The sequence below is a fragment of the Miniopterus natalensis genome, chromosome 4 (genome assembly GCF_054644295.1).
Source record: "Miniopterus natalensis isolate mMinNat1 chromosome 4, mMinNat1.hap1, whole genome shotgun sequence".
Taxonomy (NCBI): Eukaryota; Metazoa; Chordata; class Mammalia; order Chiroptera; family Miniopteridae; genus Miniopterus; species Miniopterus natalensis.
The window spans coordinates 45425937-45450870 of record NC_142084.1 but is presented as its reverse complement, the minus strand read 5'-3'; the positions used below and the strand labels follow the sequence as shown (position 1 = coordinate 45450870).

Genomic DNA, 24934 nt, shown 5'->3' with positions numbered 1-24934 from the left:
CTCCCCTCTCCCCTCTCTCTATCTCTGTCTCTATCATCTCTATTTCTATCTCTATCTCTATCTCTATCTCTATCTCTATCTCTCTCTATCTCTATCTCTATCTCTATCTCTATCTCTATCTCTATCTCTATCTCTATCTCTATCTCTATCTCTATCATCTCTATCTCTATCATCTCTATCTATCTCTAATCATCTATATCATCTACCTAATTATCTATATCATCTACCTAGAAATGCAATCACAAAGACACACAGAATAATGTTTGGCCAAGTATCTGGGCACTCCATGGCCCAGTCAAGTTGACATAAAATTAACCATCACTGAAGAATCAACAGATCAGATGTTCTATTGCTCATCAGTATTTATTGCATGTTACTTGTTTCTTAACTCTTTCTTTCCCTTGCCCAGGAATTATTTACTTAACATCGACTCTTAGTCATTTGGAATCTGCTGCACTTCTGTTGATGGTCCGTGCTCGAGATGGTGGCGGGCTCACATCTGTCATTAATGCCGATGTCACTATACACATACTTCAGACCACTCTGGCACCCGCTGAATTTGAAAGGCCCAAGTACACTTTCTCAGTTTATGAAGATGTGCCCGAAGACAGTCCTGTTGGAATGGTGAAAGCGAAAGAGTCCTTGAGTAAGTACGCTTTATGCTGCATTGAAATCCATTATGGGGACATTTCCTGTATTTTCTTAGGCTGTACAGTCTGATATTAAATCTTTCCTTTTCTGTATGCAACAAGAATGTGGGGAGACCACACAATCTGTGGCTTGCTCTTTGTTCTTCAACATCATTTCTATCCTACAATTTTTTTTCTAATCACAAAAGTAATAGGTACTTTTAAAAGAAAGTTTAGCCCTGGCCTGTTTGACTCAGTGGTTAGAGCTTCTGCCTGTGGACTGGAGGGTCCTGGGTTCGATTCCGGCTACGGGCACATGCCTCGGTTGCAGGCTTGATCCCTGGCCCTACTATATATAAAATACATTAATATTTTCTGATTCCAGTGTTTCCAGTAGGTACATTCTTTCGACATACAGTGATTGCTTTATTTTTTATCCTTTGTTTCTTTTCCTTAATTATTCAGATTCCTCAGAGCCAATATTTTACAGAATCTCCTCTGGCGATCTGCAAGGAAAGTTCTCTATTCACCCGTGGCTGGGCACCATTCGAACCCAGAAGCCCCTGGATCACGAAACGCAACCGGTGGTGGTGCTCACCGTCCAGGCACAGCTCGGCAGCTCCCCTGCCTGCAGCAGCACGGAGGTCAACATAACTGTAATTGATGTCAACGACAACAGTCCAGTGTTCCCCAAGGCCTCGGACGAGGTGAAAGTATCCCAGATCACGCTGCCTGGCACGGCCTTGTACCGCGCACGGGCAGAAGACAAGGACAGCGGTTGGAACGGCTTCGTCCGGTACTCCCTTGCAAGCCAGAGCCCCAGCATCTTTTCCGTGGACTCGGGCCTGGGGGTGGTGTACCTCAACGGCAGCCTGGCAGGCGATGTGCCCCAGGAGCACACCCTCACTGTCGTGGCTCAGGACCTCGGCATTCCTCCTCGCGCCTCCCTGTTCGTGCTCACAGTAGTTACCGAAAAACAAGAATCGAGCCCATCCTTGATTTTTGGAAATTTGGTCTATCAAGTAGAAGTTAGTGAGTCTCTCCCACTGACGACCCAAATCCTGCAAGTACAGGCCTATCGGCTTGGCCCCCAGCGCAAAGCCTCCCCGCTTCTGTACTCGCTGGCGCCCAGCACCGACTCGGCCGTGTTTGCCATTCACCCTTACACAGGCTGGATTTATCTGCGGCGACAGCTCGACTATGAATCCACCGAAACATATAATTTAAGAGTGTTTGCCTGGATCGCGGAGGACAGGTTGTCACAAAATGTGAGCACTTCAGTAATTGTTCATGTCCTGGATGAGAATGACAATCCCCCTACCTTCTTGCATGATGTGTTGTTTTTGAAAGTGAAGGAGAGCCCCCTGCCCCAAGGGGTAATAGGCAAAATTACAGCAATTGACAGAGACTCGGGAAGGAACGGACAGCTGACATATTTCCTTTTGTCTGATGGAAAATTCTTCAAGATGAATCCTCATACAGGTAGCATTTTATAGCTTCCACTTATTCCTTTAAAATTGGAGTTGACAAAACCCAAATCTTTCAGTTATAAGATTAGTACAAAACTATAATTAAAATTAGTTTTTAGTACATACCTTATTGGCCGTAGTACTGTGATTTTAAGATGAAGTAAAAACGAATAGAACTTTATCTATGATGATTCCTACTTCTCTTGTCTCTCACCCACATATTACTAATATATGGCTCCTATTCTAAATTAGAGATACAGTCAGAACTGGATTAATAAATCCTTTTATAAAGTCTAATTTTTTTCACCAACCTTCTTTTCCACTTGTAGATTTTTAAAAGTCGGATAATATTTTATAAAATATAAATGTCATTGATGTAAAACTAGAAATCAATCCAAGATTTCAGTATCTATTGATATATTTTCCCATTCTCATTTTGATAAGGGAACCAGGGGGAAAGGACAGATATTTTCCATGACTTTTTTCAAGTCTTAATTATGGAATTAAATATAAAAATGTTATTAGGTTTAAAAATTTGTATTGCATAGATTTACAGGGACTTTGTTTAGTCCCTGAAACCACCTACAAATGAAATGTGCTTATGCTACGACTATATAGCTGGGGAACTGAGACTCAGATACCTCAAGTAACATGCCCAAGGTCACGGAGCTAGAAGGAGATGAGAGGAGGTCACCACTTGGTACAATTCCTGGAGGTACCATGTATATCATAGCCTGTGTAAATGATGCCTCATGCCCTGTAGTGGATGGAATTTGAATTCAGTTTTGATTAACTTCACTCCAAAGACCCCTGCCATGTGAATTGGGAAAAGGTGCCCTTTCCTCCAGCACATGGAGCTTTCCACCAGGGCACAGGGCTTGCCAAAAAGACTGCAAGCCTGCTATCAGCTCCCATTCACTCCTACCTGGCTCCCCTCCGCGGGCACAGACTGCACAGCTATACAGGATGGCCTTGCTTGCTCTTTGCTTCTGCAGGCTAGTTTTCCAGCTCTTCTATTTCACTTAGTAATTTATTTTTTTGAAAACATGCAAATTACAATTGGTTCCCCCATGACTCTCTCTCTTTTGCAATTAGTGCAGGGCCCAGATGTCCAGTCTTCGTTTGCTGAATGGCTTTAAGCAAGTAGCTTAGCCTCAGAGCACAGCTTCTTTACAATTAATAGAGGAGATAATTCCTAACATGCTCTGTGTTCTGCTCTGAGGGGTAAAGAGTTAAAGTGTAGGAAAGGGCATTGGAGACTATATACCGGTAAACTGTTCCCATTCACCAGGGCTGGGGACAGTGAGACAAGACAGGGGTTGAGGGCACCAAGCATAGCAGGTGTGACCTTCTCCACATCCTGGAGCTCTGAGCAGCTGCTTAGTGATCAGGACACCAGCGCCCATGGAACCCTGCATTGGCATCACCCATGCCCAACAATCTTCTTTACCACTGACCTCCAAAAGGTTGCTGCTTGTCAGTCAGAGTTCCTTCATCAAGTAAAAATCTGCTTGCCATTCAGGATTTAGGGTTTTCCAAGGAGAATTACAGTTTGGAATAAAAAAAAATAATGCAGTTGCCCTGGCTGGGTGACTCAGTTGGAGCGTTGTCCCGTACACTGAAAGGTTCCCTGCCAGGGCACATGCCTGGGTTGCGGTTCGATCCCCAGTTGGGGCCCATACAGGACGCAACCGGTCGATGTTTCTCTCTGACATCGATGTTTGTCTCTAAACATTAATAAACATATCCTCAGGGTGAGGATTTAAAAAAAGCAGTTGTATGTATGTATGTGAGTTTTTTGCTGAAGTCACACTTACTGTAAACACTATATAAATATAATTTATATGGTAAGCACTGCATTTAAGCTCACCAATTCAGCAACATACCCAAATGTGAATTTTCTTTTTTGTTCATCATTTCAGCTTTTTGTTTTGTTTTATACGTCATTTTATTTGGACGAAGAGGGAAAATTTAAAAATCTTAGAAAGCAATGTTAGGCAGTAGTTGCTTCATGTTTACTTTCTCACAAATAGATATTTTCATAAACAGTGAGGAAACCACTGCCTGGCAGAACTCTGCAGCAGGAGACAGACTACCAGAGAGAGCACTTGGCCTCCAATGGCCCTTGACAAGCGGCAGAGGCAGTTACCACTTTATGTTTGAGTTTCCAAGGCTGACAGGTGAGGGACACTGACCAGGAGTGGGTTCTGAGCAAGACTATGCAAAATAAGGCTTGTAAACATTAAGAGTTATTTGGGACACCACTATCCATCACTACACATATGTTTTTGTGAGATAACGATAAATAACTAACTGTATATGTAAAAGAAAAACCATAGCCTGAGGAATATATTTGATTCTCATGGAGATATTTGCCATTATTTTAAAGTGATGATAATAACTGCCATGTGTGTAATGATTTACAGCCTACAAAATACTTTTAAATGAACGATTGCATGTGTTCCTGATAGCCCTAAGGAAGTAGGCTCGGGGAGGTCCTTCTGTGTCCGAGATGGAGAAACTCGCACCCAAACTGAGAACTTGGGATGCCCGAGCTGAGCCGAGCGCTTCTTTCCGTTCCTCTGTATGGCAGTAGGAAGATGAATATGTTGTGGTTTACAGTCTCCTGAGTTATTACTAAATTCCCACAAAGTATTTTACATTGGTTTCTATGAATTCAACTTTTAGTTCAAATGGTTGATGGTAGATAAGTTGAAATTTAAAGTGGCATTTTTAGGAGAAACTTCAGAAAATTCTTTCAACAGTAGAGTCAAATTATTCTTGGAAGTTGTGCTTTTACTCAGAGCTTTTACTCAGTATTTGATTTTCCTTTCCACAGATTATTTTGGACATGATTCACAATGCCAGAAGTCCAGTTCACAGTGTCAACCTCTTTTGTCCTCTGTATCCCTCAGGCGAGCTGATCAGTTGGGTGGCATTGGATCACGAGGATCAGGTGCACCATCAGGTGACTGTCCTGGTGACTGACCATGGTTCCCCGCCACGAAACGCCAGCATGGTGGTTTATGTCTTGGTTACTGACATCAATGATAACAGGCCGTATTTCCCGCAGTGTCTCCCTGGAAAGGAATTACACATCAAGGTTTGTGGGGTGAAATAGCCTTGCAGTGAGCTCGTAGTATTCTTAGTTATTTGTGCTGAGCACCATCTTGTGGTAAAAAGAGTGAATTTATCAAATCAGTCACGATGTGGCAATGCATTCATTTCTTGAAGACCTAGAAATTGTTCATGTGTCAAAAATAATCCCATTTTTAAAACATAAAATAGTTATATGTGCTATTTGGGATTTCACATCCAGTTGTTTTTGATTAGTGCAGTTCTGTTCTTTGTATACAAACATAATGGTTCCCAGTTATCAGTAACCCTCAGACAAGGATTGCTTTTCCAATAATTTGCATGCATCTCTCTGTGCAGAGCTCCTTGTGAGCGATTGATACACATCTCTAAGGTGGTAACAATCTGTAGCTCTAAAGTGGGGAGACATATATCCAGAGATTATAAAAGCTGATATTTTGGGGGCACATGCAGAAACTTCTGATTATATTTATATTATGTCATCATTTTATTTCTGTCATTTTTGTATGTTTTATAATGTACATAATAAATTAGCATATTAGTTCACACACATAATTAATAAATAAATATATCTTGGAGGTACTCATACTTTTTAAAAAATGAATGGGTTGTATGAATAAAATGCTTGGAAGCTGTGTTTCCCAAACAATTGAACTGGACATTCAAATTGTGCTCAGATATGCGCAGGGTATTTAGGAAGTTAATAATTTTAAATTCATCTTCCAAAGCCATATTATAGAAAATATTACCAAAACAAAATATACTATTATTATGATTTTAATAATGTCATTAAAATATCCCATGGTTTAACTGCTCAGTAGGACTTTTAAACATGAAGTTCAGCTCCACATGTAAATTTCAATGTTCTAGGAAATTTTCTATTAATTATCTTTCCTATATGAGGTATGTTTCCTGAAGTAAAGATTTATGTTTATCTTTAGCATATTTTAGACCTTAACAACAACCTTTAAAAAAAAGTCCTGAGGTGATGAATGAAAAGATGCTAGAATTCTTAAAATACATTCAAAATCCAAGATTGTTTAGTTATTTTGATTCCCTTCCCCAACCCCCAGAATTAGTTCAAATGCTACAGATAGTTTGTTCAAACTGAGTAAAATATTTAAATTGTAATGTGGATTTTTTTCAGGGATTTACACCCATATAATTTTTATATGGTTGACATTTGAATTATATGGTTTTATATGGTTGACATGTAGATTTTAAAATAGTTTTTAGCATGCTTAGTTGTAGTGTGTTCTTTCACTTAAAGTTCATTTTTTTTTCTTTTAAAAATTTTACCGAGAAATAATGTAAACTGTTTATTTTATTGACAGGTTCTAGAAGGTCAGCCAGTAAATATGTTGGTCACAACTGTGTTTGCAAAGGATTTTGATGAAGGAAACAATGCAGAAGTTACATATTCAGTATCTTCAGGTAAAGGTCACTGCCCATAAAGGATTATGAGATTTTAGAATTTCCTCTTTTTTATCAACTGTCCCCTTCTGTGAACATTGAAAATAACACCAAATTACAAACAAAATACATTTGTTACTGTCTAGAATCACGTTTATATTTAAAAAATTAAAAGTTTAGTGAAAAATTGTAGTAGTTTTCTGTGCCCTAAATAGGAACCAACCCACCAATCATCCACCTTACTTGAATAATTTTCAATAATCTGAAGTATGTATCAACCTTTTTGAAAGAGAATTAGTAGTTAGTGGATAGAAAGTGATATTAATATAAAAATATGATTATGAACACTAAGCACCTGTGAATCTCTATGAAGACTGAATATTCTTAAGGTTAGAGTAAAGCAGGCGTAGAAAATGTCACATATGTACATGATGTATGTGTAGGTGGGAACTTTATTGAGACAGGCGTGCTTTTGTGTTTTGTGTTTTTATTTTATAATATACAGACCTCAGATGTGTTCCAGTGATTAACTTTAGTTGACATTGTGTTTTACATCATCTAAAAAGAAGTTCAGTGCTTCCTCATGTTTGGCAGAAACATAGGAAAGCAAGAGACAACAGTGCCCTTACCTGCAGATAAATTATCTACATAAAAACCCAAAAGATGCTACGACAAACCATTGGAATTAATAAGATGAAAAATTTCTGGGATCAGTGTCAGCATACAAAATTCACTAGCATTTCAAAAACTAAGCAGGTTTTCAAAGATCTCATTTGCCGTGAAGTTTAAGCTTTAAGAACCTTCACTTGCACAGGCTCTTCAAAGGTAGGGCTGAGAACCAGTGAGTGATTTATATTTGTAATACTGTTCTATTTTTCTTAAAAAGGGACCCTCAACTTATATGTTTCAAAGCTTCTGAAATCCTGATCATCTTGATTAGAGCACAGGAAGGAAAACTCCAGTAAAAGATGTTTGAGACCTTTATGTAGAAAATTATAAAATATTAACAAAGACATAAAATAAGAATGAAATAAAAGGCCTGTCATGGTCCTCATGGGGCAGGTTCGATGCCCGAAAGGTGACACAGTGGACTGTCCAGAGGTAATGAGCCTGCAGCAGATCCACGTTTGCGGACACCTTTTTCTGTGTCCGATTCTCTGCTTCAGAGATTCACTCTTCTTTTTTATTTTTCCTCCCATTTGTAACCACCCAGCTTTCTCTCCCCATCCCCTTAGCCTGTTCTAATCTGGTCCTAGAGGAAAGAAAAACTAGCTTTGCTGGCGTGCATTCAAGAGGTCAGTTAGTCCATGAGACCTATGTATCTTTTTTGTTGTTCCTGTTTTAATTTGGGCTGGGAAGAGAACATATAAAACTTAAATGGATAAGGAATTGCTTCTTGTGGATGAGCAAAGAAAGTGGTTTCTTGAGATGGAGTCTACTGCTGGTGAAGATGCTGTGAAGATTGTCAAAATGACAGCAAAGGATTTAGAATATTACATAACCTTAATTGAAACAATGGCAAGGTTTGAGAACACTACTCCACTTTTGAAAGAATTTCTCCTGTGGGTAGAATGCTATCAAGTAGTGTCACATGCTACAGAGAGATCATTCATGAAAGGCAAAGTCAATCGATGCAGCAATTGTTGCCTTGTAAGAAATTGCAAGTCACCCCGGCCCTCAGGAACCACCACCCTGATCATTCAGCAGCCATCGACATCAGGCAAGACCCTCCCCCAGAAAAATATTACAACTTGCTGAAAGGTTACATGATGGGTAACATTTTTTAGCAATAAATTATTACTTAATTAAGGTATGTACATTTTTAGACATAATGCACACGTAATAGACTACAGTATAGTCTAAACATAATTTTCGTATCCAGGAAAGGATAGCAAAGAAAAATATATGAACATGAAATAAAGATTGGTCATGAGTTGATAATTATTGAAGCTATGGGATAGTCACATGAGAGTTCATTTTATCATGTCTACTTTTTTATATGTTTGAAAATTCCACACTAAAATTTTTAAAAATCTATTGTTTCTTGTGTATATTTTCAATATTATTTTTATATTCATTCTTTCACAGAACTTAAGGCAAATAACATCTTCCAAATGATCGATCATAGATATATTTGTATTCTGTTTTCTGCATTGTCGAGTAACATTAATTTCTTAAATTTTTTGTGTATGTGTATAGAAGATGGGTCTGATCACTTCAAGATTGATGCCAACAGTGGTGAAATAAGAACAACCACAATACTTTTGTATGATTATAGATCTTCCTACAGGATGACTGTAATTGCCAGTGACCAGGGAGTGCCTCCTCTTCATGGACAGGCAGTTATTAATATTCAGGTAATGTTCTGTCATCACCATAACATGTAGAAGGATGTTCTAAGGTTCTGTTTGATTATTATACAACTGTATAGGCTGAAGATACAGTAAATATATAAATACTGTTTTTAGAGAGTATGCACGTACATGTGTGTCTTTTTATTATCACTAGAGAAATGATTAGACTCAAATAACTTTTTATTTGAACTTTGAACAATTCCTGACAAGGCACTCACCTTCCTCGCTGTACGGGCATTTGTGTTGTTTTGGTTTAATAAATAAAAAAATGCCTTTTCCTTTACTTTTTTCTAATTGCAGAGACCTGGTAAATTTGCAGGAGTAACTTGTATGTAAACAAATGGTCAATCACATAGTTTTAAAGATAATTTTTAAACTTAGAAAAGTCACTTGGGATCCATGCTCTAAAGCTTTACTCTAATCAGAATGAGAAAACAAGTTGTGGGAAGTCTTCATAGTAGGAAAAAAGTTACACCAACGAGTCAAAAATAAGATGACTGTGCGTAGTCATTTTTCTTTGTTCATGCACATGATACTCAGCAATACTAATATTGGTATGTATAAAAAATAAGAAATATATCCCCAAGAGTTCTGTTTCCAAATTATATTCTTTATTGATTGAGGATATGTGTATTAAGAGAAAATTCTATATAATAATTCCTCAATTCTCTGGTTTCAGATAAACAAAGACACATGATACATAAATATATACAGATGTTGTCATTATGGATATATTAGTCTCTAGGATTTAGAGCAATTTGGAGAACTAAGTATTCCACATTCTCATTAAAGAATCACAAAACTACAGTTCGGCTTATCCAAATATAGCACAGCCTCACCAATATATCATTTCACACATTAGAACAGATGGGAAGTGGAAAATTGTGTGCTTTCTCATCTCCTAGATACTAATTTTCAATCATCAGAGGCACACTGGATTTATATAGTAAAAGTACATTTTATTACCAATTAACATATGTATTTCACACAAATAGAAAGAATTAGCTTCCAAAGTAACATCATCACATGTACTGATTCAACTGTTAAAAAAATGCACCACATTAACAGCTCCTTTTAATTCTTGTTTCAGGTGATACCGCTATCCAAAGGGAGAGCTACCATTCCTCAGAATATCAGACATTTAGTTATACCGGAAAACTTGAAGCCCACAAAAATAATGAGCTTGATAAAGCCACCTGATCACTTTCAACAACATCATAATGGAAAGCTACATTTTACTATCGCTGCAGATGACAAGGATGGTCACTTTGAGATCGACAGCTCAACGGGGGACTTGTTCCTTTCTAAGGAACTTGATTATGAAATGACATCTCATTATCTTTTCAGGGTGGTCACTAAAGACCATAGCAGAAATCCTCCCCTGTATAGCACAGTCTTCCTCAGCATCGATGTGGATGACCAGAACGACCACTCCCCTTCTTTCCAAGATGAGTTCATTGTGATAAGCGTAGAAGAGAATGTCCCTGTAGGAACTCTGGTGCACGCCTTCAATGCCAAAGATGGAGATGGCAGTTTTTTGAACAGCAGAATACAATACTTCATTGAATCCCACCACCCCGGAATCAATCCATTTCTCATCCACCCCTCATTTGGCACCTTGGTCACTGCATCCCCCCTCGACAGAGAGAGGGTTCCGACTGTTGTCCTGACAATCACTGCATCTGATCAGGCTGTGAATGTGACAGACCGGCGACTGAGATCGCTAATGGCCAAGGTAGTGATTTTGGATGTAAATGACCACAGCCCCACTTTTAGGTCTTTCCCCATCGCTCGTGTCAGAGAGGATGCCACAGTGGGCTCCTTGGTGCACCACGTAACTGCTCAAGATCCAGATGAAGGAAGGAATGGAAGAGTAACATACAGCATTCTCTCAGGAAATGAAAACATGGCCTTTATGCTAGATGAGTCATCAGGTATTTGTCACTGTCGATTAAAGCCTCCGATCGCTTGCTTACATTTGTCTATTTTCATTTTCCTCTGTTAACATTATGGTTCCAACTGAATAAACTAAAAAATGTGACTTGATTTTGCGTTTAACTTATATATGTGATAGGCACAGAGGATGTATTCAGAGAACCAACTGTCATTGGCCTGTTTGTTAGTATTGACTATGCTTGGTAGCTGGCTCACATTTCATGGGATGAATCTATAGAAGCAAACCTCTTTACCCCCATTGTGGTCCTCACAGGGTAGGAGATGGTACTGAAAGTACAAAAAGATAAAATATGACTAACCAACATTATTCAAATGCGTTAGTATGGAAATGTATCTTTAAGATCATACAAAAATACATTTATAAGTAGTTGAAAATAATGTATTTTATTTTTTATTTATTGATTTGAGAGAGAGAGAGAAGAAGAGAGAGATTTGTTGTTTCGCTTGTTTATGCATTCATTGGTTGATTCTTGTATGTGCCCTGATTGGGGATTGAACCCGAAACCTTGGTGTATCGGGACAACACTCTAACCAACTGAGTACTGAGCCAGGGCAGAAATAATGTATTTTTAAGTGGTTGGATTGATTTGGGCCTAAGGCCTTTACTTCTCATATCAACTGTACCATTTTATATTTTTGCAGAAGCTTTTATTCACTGTCAAGTACTCTGTAGAAATGCCAGTCACTGTTACTTTACTTGTCTTGCTATTACCATGTTGCCAATTAACATGTACTAAAAGTTTTGATGTAGTTTGATGTATAAAATGTCATTCTTGTGAAAATTCGACATGAACTTTCCTCAACCTGAGAGATGGACTGCCATCTCAGTCTCTAAAAAAATAAAGTCATTTCTGCACAAGCCTTAGAAAAAAATCTCAGATGTATGCCAATTGGCCCAGCTATTAGAAAGACCATAATTTGGAATGGGACTGAATGTGTAGGATTTGGAAGTCATGATTATAGTCTGGCTATATACTGTTGAAAATTTTTATCAAAATATTTATTGAATCCTGTACATATGGTTTCATTCTGAGGGATGCGTGAACGCCACCTAAAAGCCCAGCTGACAGAGAGATAGTCCAGGCCTAGTTACTGATTACAGCTAGAGCTGGGGTCTCCAAGGACCTGTTTCAACTATGCTTAAAATGTTTTCCACAATGGCTATGGAGGTCTATGTTAAAGAAGAGGGATAAAAGTAGAACTTTGTCTCAATAATATAGGTCTCATGAATCTTGAAAAATTGCAGTGGCTGTTTCAGTTGAGACATTTTCCAAAGACATAAAATGGTAATTGCTGAATGCATTCATGTGAGATGGGCTATTGTTTCTCTCACGAGGTTCATATTTCTTATAAAGAAGACACAGTGAATTTTTCAATGGCTTTTGTCTGTGCAATATGAGATAGTAAGTAATTACTAGAAAACTGTTTTATAAAATAGAAAGCAGTAAACCTCTAATTATTTGCAGAAAAGTTCTTACAGGTTGAGCATGTGCTAGAGAAGCAAACAGCAGTCCTACAAGAAAAAAATATGACAATTGGACTCAGAGGGCAGCTATATGTGTGCAAGTCTTTATAACACTTTGCTTATATGAGTTTATATGTTTCAGTGGCAATAGGATGGAGACACTTGTTATTCATGAAATTTTTTGTCTGAGTTATAAAGTCTTTGTTAATAAAATGACAGTTACAGAGTAAGTATAAAGAGACTACAGCTCTTTGACAAAGCTAAATACATTAAAGACTAAATATCTTAAACAGTGTAGCCATACTCATTTTTTTGTAACTTGGTCACTTTAAATACGAATTGTCATTTGACCTGAAGATGTATACTGTTAAAGCCCAGATATTTTTAAAAGTGAATGTCCATGTTGGATAGAGAAATCATTTTGATGTAAATAATAGTATATGATTCACAGTAAATAATAGTATATGATTGATTGTTTCTGAATTTTCATTCCTCTTTAAAGTTTAAATTAGGGTGACTTTTATGATGAAAAATGTTATTGTTTTATTTTAGATAATATATAAATTTAAAGTTGGTCTAATAAGATTTATTATTTAACAAAGAAAGATTCTGAATTTTTAGCAAGTTAGATGAGTTAGACATAGAGTGAGCTTGACATTTCTAAAGAATATTTACTACATACTACTTTTCTCCACCTGCAAACAGGCTTACTAACTACAGCTTGTTCTTTGGATTATGAAGTGAAAACTCAGCACGTTCTGACCCTCCTGGCCCTGGATGACGGCGCCCCGGCACTTTCTTCCTCCCAGACTTTGACAATTACTGTTCTTGACGTAAATGATGAGGTCCCAGTATTTAAGCAGCACCTGTATCAAGCTTCAGTTAAAGAAAACCAGAATCCAGGGGAGTTTGTCACAAAGGTTGAAGCTATGGACAGAGATTCAGGTAATTTAAAATATGGAAACTGTATAGTTAATGCTAGGAACAAAAACTGATGTAATTGAAACTAGTTATGTCCCAGAAAAATGAGACACTTGCGAGTCATCTCAAACGTCTCATACCTCTTTTTAAAAATTCACATTAAAAACCGTATCAAAGTGTAAAGATAATGTGTGCTTTTATTTAGCATTTTCTTATATCAATCTTTATCGTTATTTATAGTAGAGTGATATACACCTAATTAACACATAATTTATTGATTTTTACTTGATAATAAGCAGAAGTATGACTAAATATCACATTTTTTTTTAGAGTATAATGGATACTTTGAATACAGGAAGGCAAATAGTTATTTCTCTATATAGCATAATGGAAGAGATAGGATGCTGATGTCAGGCTGCCTGGGTTTGAATCCTAGGACTGCTCTTTACTTAGGCTGTATAACCTTTAACAAGTTACTGAGCCTCTCTGTTCCTCTGTTTGCTTATCTATAAAATGGGGATAATAATAATGCCTGGTTTATAGTTCTAAGTATGAATGAGTTATCACATGGAAAGAACTAAGACCAGTGTCTGGCACAATGAATGGTCAAAGGATGTTAATTTCTATTATTATTATATTATTACTATTATTAATGTCAACCGGTTGATTCTGATGTAAATGGTTACTATCGCTAAGAATTTGTAAATTTCTAGAATTTTTAGAATTACTTTTCCATATCACTGACTTTTTTGGCATTTAAGTTTCAGTAATTTTAATAATATCCTGTTTTTATTTTAAACAAAAGAATTAAAAAATTTATAGTGAAGTATTTGCCATTAACAGCATATGCCAAAATTTTCCACCTGAATTAATATGTATAGTTTAATAAGCCGGTCTTCTGAGATTCACATTTGTATGTAGCAAGTGGCATTACATAATCAATATAATATTTTGTTCTTTTCTTATAGGGCTATTAATAGATGCTTCTATGGAGAAATAGTATTAATAATAGCATGCTTCTAGTGTTTCAAAGGAGTAAAAGATACATTTCCTTCAGCTTTTAATCTAAATTGTATACCATTCAGATGCTTTGCCCTCTTGGAAAACATCACCTTTTAATGAAATGCATTTTACATGAATTTGGATGTGATGCTACAAAAACTTTCATTTTAAGGACTAACCTAAATCTCTCTTTTGACCAGAGCGGGGCAGTGTGATCAAACAATTTTTCTTACTGTGCTCCAAGACACAGAACTGGAGCATGCTAACAATTGCTTGTCCCAGCCCCTGCTTAAAGAATTGATTTAGCACATTTCCTACAGCATGGTGTTTAGGGTGCTAGAAGCAAGGAAAAATACACGTAAGCTTTGTGTTTCAGCATAACTCTGGTTCAATAAAGTTCTTTCAGTGTGTGCGCTGGTGTAAGCTGAGCAACACAGGGCCGGGGGCACCACGGAAAACACTTCCTGAAGCCGCAGACACATGCCAAGCCTGCCGCTGATGTGCAGTTGAGCAGTCATTAAAGCATTCAAATGCTTCCTCCCCTTGACCTTACTTTTAGCTTCTTAATTTCACTTTTTGTAATAGACTCTACTGAAAGGATCTCTTTTGCTTTAAATGTTTGAAGAGGGAGGAAATAATTTCTCTCAAGTTTGCGTATATCAACTAAAGATGATGACCATAAATATGCTTTCTGATTTTTACTGTCAAGTTGCCTAGTGTTCATGTTACTTTCTTTTGGAATCAATAGTCCGCAACCTGTTACTTGAATTGAATGTTCATCATTCTAGAGATTATGGCTTACTGGATGGGGAATTTAGATGTCAGATTATTGTTCTTCTGGCTGTGCATTTATGGATGCTTGAAACACACATTTAGCATCTTCATGAGTCTCATGTACCTTCACATGTTTCAGAGACAATTTCAGTTTACTGGAGATCTCAGTGTTTTTAATGAGGCCAGATCTGTTAAACAAGTGGTTATGTAAATGCATGTGAATATGTGTGTAAGCTTGTGTGTATGCTTGATTTTGAAATATTTTTCCTCAATTTTTATTTATTTATTTGCTTGTTGGGTTAAAACAATGAAAAAGGATTATGCATGAGAATTAAATGACGTACTCAAAATTTTAACGTACTGGCATAGTGTTGGAATTTATGAATGGTTTACTTTACAGTATGTATTTTTAAAAATACTATAGCATGACTTAATACCAGAAAGCTTAACATATGTTTTCTAGCATTCTACGATGTAGTTTTAAAAAATGTCAGCCTGAAGTGTTGGCCTTCAAAACCCATGGGAATTCCAGCACTGAATGTTTATGATGTATGACTCACACTAGTTCTAACAGGAGTTTTTTCTTATATTAAAAGAGAAAAACAACTACCAGGTTTTAACTAAGATATTAAAACTCCTACAGTATTTGGTGCCACCAACAAGAGCTCCATTGTTAGTGAGAAAAGACCTTCTCCCAGGGGCCCCTCTCCACTGCTGAGAGGAAAGGGTGCCCCTCCAGGGAAGATGACTTTACTCTTGGCTGATACATTTACTTCATAGTGGCAAATATAAAATAATTTAACAGTACATTGCCATACAAAAGTGTTGAATTCTACAATGAGAACTTATTCTCTATTCCATAAAAATGTATTCCCCATCCGGGTTTATCTTGAATAAATTCTACATCTGGATTCCTGAAAAATGTCTCACGCTAACGGAACAATTGCACCTAACATCCTACACTTGGAGCAAGGGAGCAACACAGCGGTGACAGAATTTCATCTACTTCATGGGGTCTAAGGCACCATTAATTGTAAAATGCATTTCATTTTAGAAATGTTAAAATGTGAAAAAAATGTGTCTTAGAATTAATGAAATAGTAAACAGAAATAAAAAGAGAGAGAGAAAAGACCACTCATAGCCTCACTCATCCAGAGAGAATCACTGTTGAAATTGATATGGAGTCTTATTTCATTTAATTCATGGTATTGTAATTATATAATTGTTCATTTGTCTGCCTGCCCGTTAGGCTGTGAACTTCTCATGGATTCAGGACGCAGTTTGTTCACTTTTATCCAAGGCCCCTTAGACAGTGCAAGCTATGACTTAGGAGCTTAGTAAATATGTTTGGCTATGTGATCTGAGAAACTGGGACATCTGTGAAATAAGCTGCTTCAAGTTGCCTTCACTCTTCACAACCCGTTCATTTACTTATTCCTTCATTCAGTCAACCAGGCGTGATCCTAGTTTTGCTTCAGAAATGTCTGAGCTGCATGGCATTGTACAGTTGAGGAATTACATGAAAAATGATCTTCTTGAAAAGCGTATCTGAAATGAGCATTCCCCTGGTCAGAATTCTTTATTAACCCTTTGCGGTCGTTTGTCTACTCTCAGCCACCAAAGCTTTTTTACCGTTCCAGTCGTATGTCTGCTCTCAGCCAGCACAGCAAGGAACCATGTGAATCTTAACTCTATTCATCCATGTGTCAGTTCGTAATTTCTCTGAAAGCTCTTAATTCCGACCAGTACGACACCCATGTCCAAATTTAATACATGGGTTTTGATGGTAAAGTCCTATTCTCTTTTAGCTTAACAACCAGGCATGTTATGAAATGACTTCAGCTTTCCTCAACTCCTATCACTCTCCCACCCTTTACTCAAGGACAGGCTTCTGCAAACATTTCTCTGTAAAGGGGAGATAGTACATGTTTTAGGCTTTGCAGGCCATACACGTCTGTGTTACTCAACTCTGTCACTGCAGCAAGACAGCAGCAATAGAATTTACATAAAGAAGTGAGTGTGACTGTGTTTCAAGGAAACTTTACAAAAGCAGGGGTGGGCTGTAGTTTGCTGACCGCTGGTCTGATACACGTATCTGTTTAACACATCTAAGTTAAAACACTTGCTGCTTTCTGCTCATCAGTTCATGTCATCAGAGCAGCAGATCAATGCGATGCTCTCCTGGATGCCAAGGTGATCAGTATCTTTGCCAAGTAGATGGTGGCCAATAGTAGAAGAGTTTACCCTGTAGATGTGCTGTGTTGTTCCTGCTGGGTGAAAGCAAATCGCTACTGATAGTCCTTATAAATTAGTGTAGAGTGTTGGTTTTCAGAAGGTGGTCCCCAGGACCAGTGGCACCATCATCTATTGTCTACACAGAGACAACTACCAGAGGGCTTTTAAAGGATGCCGGTGTTCCTCTAAAAAAATGCCTTTCCAAAGGTCTTTATGAAGGAGAGGCCTTTGAACTCAGGAAATGCATGTCACACATGGTAAATCCATCCTAACATTCTCATTTCCTTAAGCTTTTGGATTCTTTATAGTATATGAGGGAAGGTCCAGCCTCTCAGCCTCAATGATGGTAGGCCAGTATGAATCCAAGCCAGTCAAAGAAACTGTCAAGAGACATAGTTGTATGAGCTAACGCAATTGATAGTCTCTGATAAGCACACCAGATCAATAAGTCCATCCTGAATCAAAATTATATTTTACTTTTTTGGATCTCACATCCTTGGAAAGGACATCCACACATATTCCCCAGGTTTATTCCAATATAAGTTAGGAAACTTTATACACTCTTTTGAAACTGTAAGCTGTCCCTGACGGAGTGAGATTTGTACACGACTGCCTGCAATATGTTGAGGTCTGACTCCAGTTATGGCTCTTCAAGTCAATAAGCATCCCTTTGCATGAAGTCATGCCTTGTATCTGTCACTCAATTTGGGTCCAGTCTTCAGGAAGATTAATTTTAGGGCTCCTGTGGAAGCTTTCTGGTGGTGTAACTATGCCTGAGCTGTGAGTTTAAAGCCTCAGCGTGTAATTTTCTTTTTGTAAGTTCCTAGTACACTCAGAAACAGCCATCTAACATCATAGTCCTTTTTGCTGTCATATGGCCCAAGTCAGCACTATTTGGTCCTCTAAGGATCTGAGTCCTTTAATAGTCACTTGATTGCAGTCAAGCACAGGTGATAATTTAATGGATTGTGATATCATTGCACACTTGTTACTAGTTACTAGTTACTAATACTAAGTTACTAGTATTCCATTTCTCATGGGCGAGGAACTCAGCAGTGCATTCAAGGCCAAAGACATAATCAAACCAGTCTCAGAGCTCCTGCTACCTGGGACCCACTTCTGGTGCCAAGCACTGTAGATCAGTCCAGGGCACTCAGGAAAACCAGTGTTGGAAGGCTGGGTAAGCAAAAAGGGACGCTTGAAGTAACCCAGGAAAAATACTGGAAAACAAGGAGATGAGGTTGAGATGTCAGAACCTAGGAAGGAAATGAGAGCAGGAGCCTTGCAGAGCCTGATCCTAGGAGTACCAAAGAGACTGAAAGCTGCGGGCACTTGCTGCAACCAGGCAAAATGGCATTGCTGACAGTAAGCAAACAGGAAGGAAGTCCTACCTCCTCTCCTCTGACTCTGTCTCCCTTGGATGTCCCTTTAGGGCCAACACTCTTTCTTCCCTCTTACCCATGAAATCCTACTCATCTTTAGGGTCTCAGCTTGTACAAAAGGCAACTTAAACTTAGCCATGTCTTATCCTCTGGAATCGCAATTGCCTGCTTACTTACCTGTATCCAGTGCTATACTGTAAGCACTGTGAGGGTGGAGAATTTGTCTTCTTGCCATCACTTATATTCTTAGCACCTGGCATGGTACCTTGTCACCTACTATCACCCTCTCTACATGTTTATTGAATGAGATCATTAATGAACACACTGTCTACCTGTGATAAGTCTTCCCTGATCCACTTCCTCAGTGATTTAAGATATTTTACCACATTGTCTGTAATTCATTGATTTCATTGTCTCCCCCACTAGAGGGTAACTCTGAGGGTCAGGATAATTACTTATTATTCAGTGGCACCTTTCCAGTGCCTGGCAATCAGTAGATGTGCATTATATAAAGGAACACATGAATGGATGCAGGCATGAATGAATAACTGAATTAAACTACCAAATAACCGGAGCTCAGTGCAAACACATGGTGTCATCTGTTTATGAGTGGCAACTGAAGTCAGTGGGTTGGGAAGGAGGTAGAATGAATTCCTTTTTCCTCCTTCCCTCCTTCTCTCTCTTCTTTCCCTCTCACCCTTCCTCTCTCTTTATTTTTATTTTTATTTTTTTTTAAAAATCAATCAGAAATATCTGAAGGTAAGAACTAAAAATGACCAGTTGATTTTGTAACCAGAAGGTCATGGATGACTGTAGAAAGAGTAGCTTGGTATGGTAGTGGTTTCAAGCTAGTTGCAGTGAATGTGTAGTATTTTTTTTTTAAGACTCTTGGCTATAAAGAATATGAAAAAATTCTTGATATTTATAGCTAGAGAAGAATATATAATTTTAGGGAAAAAAATTAATGAACAAGACTAGAACTGACAGAAAACTTCCAAGGAGAATATTTGAAGAATTACTTTTCCATGGAGATAGAAAGCGCAAGGTTAGAGTTGAGCACAGAAGCAGAAAGTTGGGGGAGTTTTTCCCCAATGCCCCCATTTTACCTGGGAAATAGGAAGGGGAAGAATCTGTGAGAATGAGCCAGGAGGTATTAGGGTGGGAGACACGAATGGGAGAGAGGCGCCCAAGGGGATTTGGGAAGATCACCAGATGACAAGGGCATTTCAGTGGCCTCAACCTGTGCTGTTGTGACATTTTCTCCAGCTCCAGTTATCTGCCGGATATTCCAGGAAGGCAGAGAGATGATTGGAATGATCTCGGGTTGGAGATTTTCTGGTCATCTTTGGCAAAAAGCCACAGGACCTGAGGAAATTTGCAAGGTTGCTAAAGTGAGAATTCATGGGGCTGGCCTGGATAGGAAAAGAAATGAATTGAGGAGAAAGGTTATCCTAGAGTGGGAGAAGTTAAGATGTCATAAGGCTGTAAGTCTTGAGGTCTGAGAGCAGACGGATGTTTATGTGCACAGATGGGTGCACACGTGCACACACACACACACACACACACCCCTTCACTCGGTGTATGTCATACATGTATCACAGAATAGTTCAGATCCAGATTTCCAGATTGCTTAATGAGGTAATGGAATTCTACTAAATAATCTCTTTTCTTTTCTTAGTTTTCAAGTCTGGTGATGCTCCCTTTGTTCTGGTGGATTATAAGGGCGTGTGGAGGAAGTGGCAGGGAACTGAGCTCTAGAAGAGCCCTCGTAGAGCACTTCAAATTTGTCTCCATTTTTTAAGTTGTGAGGGTGTGAAGTTTGGAGTGTGAAAATGAATGCATGCAAACTATAGTTATAAACAAAGGTCTTATTTATCTTCAATATTACACTAAGAGGGTTGCAGACGACTGGTTTAAAGCTATATTGAATAATAGAAATAACAAAATCAGAAAGTTTCTAAAAAGTCAGGGAAAAATAGGTTATTGTGACAAAACACATTAGAGAACAATGGGAGGAATGGAAGATATAAAGATTTGAGTATATGTTTAAACATTTAAAGGTATTTATAGGTTTGACAAGCATTGGGAATGAAAAGTATATAATGTGTAATATATAATACTATGTGTAATATAGAATAAAATCACATAGCGAGCAAGTTTATTTCAAAAATAAAAGGCCCCCAAATTAAAAGGTGTTGTCTCCATGTGCGCTCCATGCAGGCAGAGGCCATACCTGTTTGATTTACCACCGTCTCCTTGGCAAACTGGCACTGTGCTTGTCACCTGATTTTGCTCACCAAATACTTGAGGAGCAAGCAAAGTAGATATAAGATGGTATTGCTCCCGTTGTCATAATGTAAGAAGAGATAGGAATAACAAATTTTTAACAACCTAGAATTTTTAGAAATTCTGTCTTGGCTAGAGGAGAGATTATGTGATCATTATGAGGTCAAAGTAATCTCTATGATATTAAATAATAATTAATGTAATAATATGCCTAAAGCGATCATTATGAGGTCAAAGTAATCTCTATGATATTAAATAATAATTAATGTAATAATATGCCTAAAGCCTGATGAGAGAATGAAATATTTTGGTGACCTCTGGCCATTGCATATCAAATGTATTGATCCTATTTTATTAGACTTTTAAAACGGCAGTTAAATAACTGCAGATTATCTCAAATACCTTTTTCCTTCCTGGGGACATGGTAAGAAGACATGTATATTTATTCTTATATAAAACCAGCATTATATTCCACTCCTTCCAGCACTCAGTCCTATATTACATTCACTAGATCATAGTGAAGCTTATATTTTAAGACTAGCAAAGATTTATCATTGAAGTTTTTCCATTAAGGCCAAAGAACAGTATTTCATCTTTTATTAAAGTATAAATCATATATTCTAAGTACTATATCTATGCCTAGATTCTTGTCAGTTAAGAAAAGAACATAGAAAAATGACTGAAAGGAACTTGTGTACAGTGCAACTAAGCTTCCATGCAAAGGGTAAACCCATTCAAGGTAATGGTATGAACGGTCTTCACAGCCAGTGATGGAAATGGCCTGATACTTTTCTCAGGGGAGAAATGGAACCATAAAGAATATGGGAAGATTTTTATTCAAAATGTGTAATAACGCAGCACCACATTTCTCACTCCAGAGAGGAGACTGAATACGAAATAGAAAACAGAACAAAAAATATGCAGAGAAGCACCTCCATGGCTCTCTTTCTGCGCCGGAGAATGAACAGGGTGTCATAACTGAGCGCAAGCTTTGAAATAGGGGGTCAGTCTACAGAAACTGTCCTTTGCCTCTCAAGCCTACAATTATGTCATTAAGTCCCAATCAGGGGTGTTAGAAGGAGTAATTAGGAATATGTTGGAGAATTGCACACTCTTTATAAGAAATTTTTTATGGGAGGGAAAAAATCTTAAGCATTCACTATGGGGAAGTCTCATAAGACTTTTGAAAATCAGGCATTTTAGCTCATGAGGCTTTTATTTAGCAGAAACAGCCAAAAGAGTTGTTTTGGTGTGGTTTTCTTAACCTTAACTTGAAGGTTGTTTAAGCGTCTTGCCTTTTTCATCCATCACCTAACATGTTCATAGGGAAAAGAATAGGAAAACAGACAAATGGATTCCAAAGGGATACTTGCTAAAATTTTTCTTTATATTTCCCTTAAGGAATCAATGCCAAGCTTCGGTTTGAAATCATGCCAGGTGCATCGTCTGGGCTGTTCGAGATAAATGCTGACACTGGAGAGGTGGTGACAGCCACCACACTTGACAGAGAAGTTCAGGAAGTCTTCACCCTCCGAGGTAAGGGATCCCTTGACTCTGCTAAGCAAAAACCAGAAATGGGCAGCAGGAGGTTTAGTGTTGAAATGTTACATTTAAGTAGGGCGTCTTTAAATAAACCGTTATTGCGTCAGTGCCACCTGGCTGGTTTGGTCAGATGCTGTCTAGTTAGGGCAGTGTATTTTAGGTATGAATTAATGGCCTCAATCTGTGCCTTTTTTCACTCCGTGCCAGTTCTTGTTCGAGACGGGGGAGCCCCTTCATTGTCTGGCACCACGACCATTGTCTGTGCTGTGGAAGATGAAAACGATCATGCTCCGAAGATTACTGCCCCCACGCGTGACATAGAGGTTCTGGAAAACCAAGAGCCGGCAGTTGTCTACACTGTTTTGGCCTTCGATATGGATACTGGCAATAATGGAGCTGTCACGTTTCATATAATTGGTATTTTCTTTATTAAAATTCCCCCCGATACCAAGCGAGTTGACACACACCGTATGCTGATCATTCTGTGTTTGGTGTCTATCGCAATGTCTGTGAGATACGCACCCAGGAAGAACTGATTGGTGCCCTGGGCTTCCTCTCCACCTCCTTCCTACAGCCATCTAGAACCACTGTCTCCCAAATTCTCTACAAATCTGCTGTCAACAACTCTTGTAAATTGTTCTATAGGGCAATACATTTTATTGCTCTAAATTATTTAGTATTAGTGAATGTACTCTCTCTAAAAATCAACGGAAAAAATATCATAGGGTAAGGATTAACAGCAACAACAAAAAGTAATAACACAAAAAACCGTATGTCTTGCAGAGATAACTCATTTGGTATTGTGAAGAACACTTTTCCATGAACCTCAGCAAATTCAGACACCAATTTTAAATGAATTGGGTAATTTGTATATGCTAGTTCGTTACCTCACTTTTTAAACTAACATACTATGTAAATCTTTCATGTCAACGAATACACATTTCTAAAGATGTCTCTTATGCACATGCATGCCGTCATTTATTTCACTATTCCCCTTCTGTGATCATTTAGATATTGAACAGTCTTACTAGTATAGAAATGCTGTGCTGAACAATATATTATTTCCTTATGATAAAGGCACTATCATAGTGCCATCCTGAAGAATAGTACTCCCTCAGAGTGACTCAGTGAGCCCACGTCTTACCCCTTTCCCTCAGGTTGCAGTGGAACAAATATTTCCCTCCTCTCTAAACTCCACCTTTCTAGAACTTCCCAAACTATCTGTGGTTAAGGACCAAGGTTTATATTTTTTAACTTTCCAATCTTTTGTGACTGATACTTTTGTAAAATACAATAAGTATGAATTACTGCGGGAAAGAATCAAGGCATGCAAAATGCAAACCCCAATTTTTAAGAATTGTTATTGTAATCCGCAGATATAAAATCATTCTCTTGAGTTGCTATAAAATTTTCTAAATGCTTATTCTCAATTTCTGTATTTATCTGGGTGAGGACCAATGACAAACAATTTCCAGACTGCCACCTGTCCCCTTCCACTGCATCAGAGACATTCCTTATGCTCAGGCACTCCTCTTTTCCTGTATTGCCAACGTTTCTCCTTCTATTGGTTTTCCCATTGCTTTTTTAAAAATTTTATTTTTGTTTAAAATATTACAGATTTTTTTTTTTCTCCCCAGTGACCCATTCCACCCCGCCCCACCCCCTCTCCAGTCCCTCACCACACCATTGTCTGTGTCCTTGGGTTATGCATAGATGCATATAGGTTCTTTGGTTACTCTCTCCCCTTCCACCCACCCACCCCCCTACTTCCCTCTAAGATTCATCAGTCTGATCCATGCTTCCATGTCACTGAATCTATTCTGTTCATCAGCTTATTAAGTTCTTTAGATTCCACATGTAAGTGAGATCATGTAATGTTTGTCTTTCTCTGCTTCACTTACTTCACTTAGCATTAATACTCTCCAGGTCCCTCCACACTGTCCCAAAGGGTAAGAGATCCTTCTTCTTTACAGCTGCATAGTATTCCATGCTATAAATGTCCCACAGCTTTTTTATCCCCTCATCTTCTGATGGGCACTTGGACTGTTTCCAGATCTTAGCTATTGTAAATTGTACTGCTATGAACATAGGGGTGCATATATTCTTTCTGATTAGTGTTTCAGGATTCTTAGGATATATTCCTAGAAGTAGGATCACTGGGTCAAAAGGCAGCTCCATTTTTAATTTTTTGAGGAATCTCCATACTGTTTTCCATAGTGGCTGTACTTTTTACTGGTCTTTTCCATCTTGAAAAACATTCCCCCTCAGATGTATCCCTTCACTCACTGCTAGCCCTCTCCCTACCCTCGACACTCAAATACCCAGGAGAGACTCAGTGTTTACTGAAACATTGGCAGCCATTCATTTCTCCTAATCTTGGGACTTCACAGAAGCTCTTCCCTCTTCCTCT

At 38.2% G+C, this 24934-nt stretch overlaps 1 protein-coding gene across 1 annotated transcript in view; it reads left to right on the top strand.

Moving 5' to 3' along the window:
- The window catches only part of DCHS2 (dachsous cadherin-related 2), a 174600-nt gene that overhangs the window by 102759 nt on the left and 46907 nt on the right, over positions 1–24934 (top strand). The window contains exons 4-12 of the mRNA XM_087816138.1: positions 410–646; positions 1095–2111; positions 5014–5201; positions 6529–6628; positions 8807–8964; positions 10052–10895; positions 13088–13327; positions 22384–22518; positions 22732–22941. Coding sequence (XP_087672264.1) covers positions 410–646; positions 1095–2111; positions 5014–5201; positions 6529–6628; positions 8807–8964; positions 10052–10895; positions 13088–13327; positions 22384–22518; positions 22732–22941 — 3129 coding nt within the window. The remainder of the gene's footprint in view (positions 1–409; positions 647–1094; positions 2112–5013; positions 5202–6528; positions 6629–8806; positions 8965–10051; positions 10896–13087; positions 13328–22383; positions 22519–22731; positions 22942–24934) is intronic.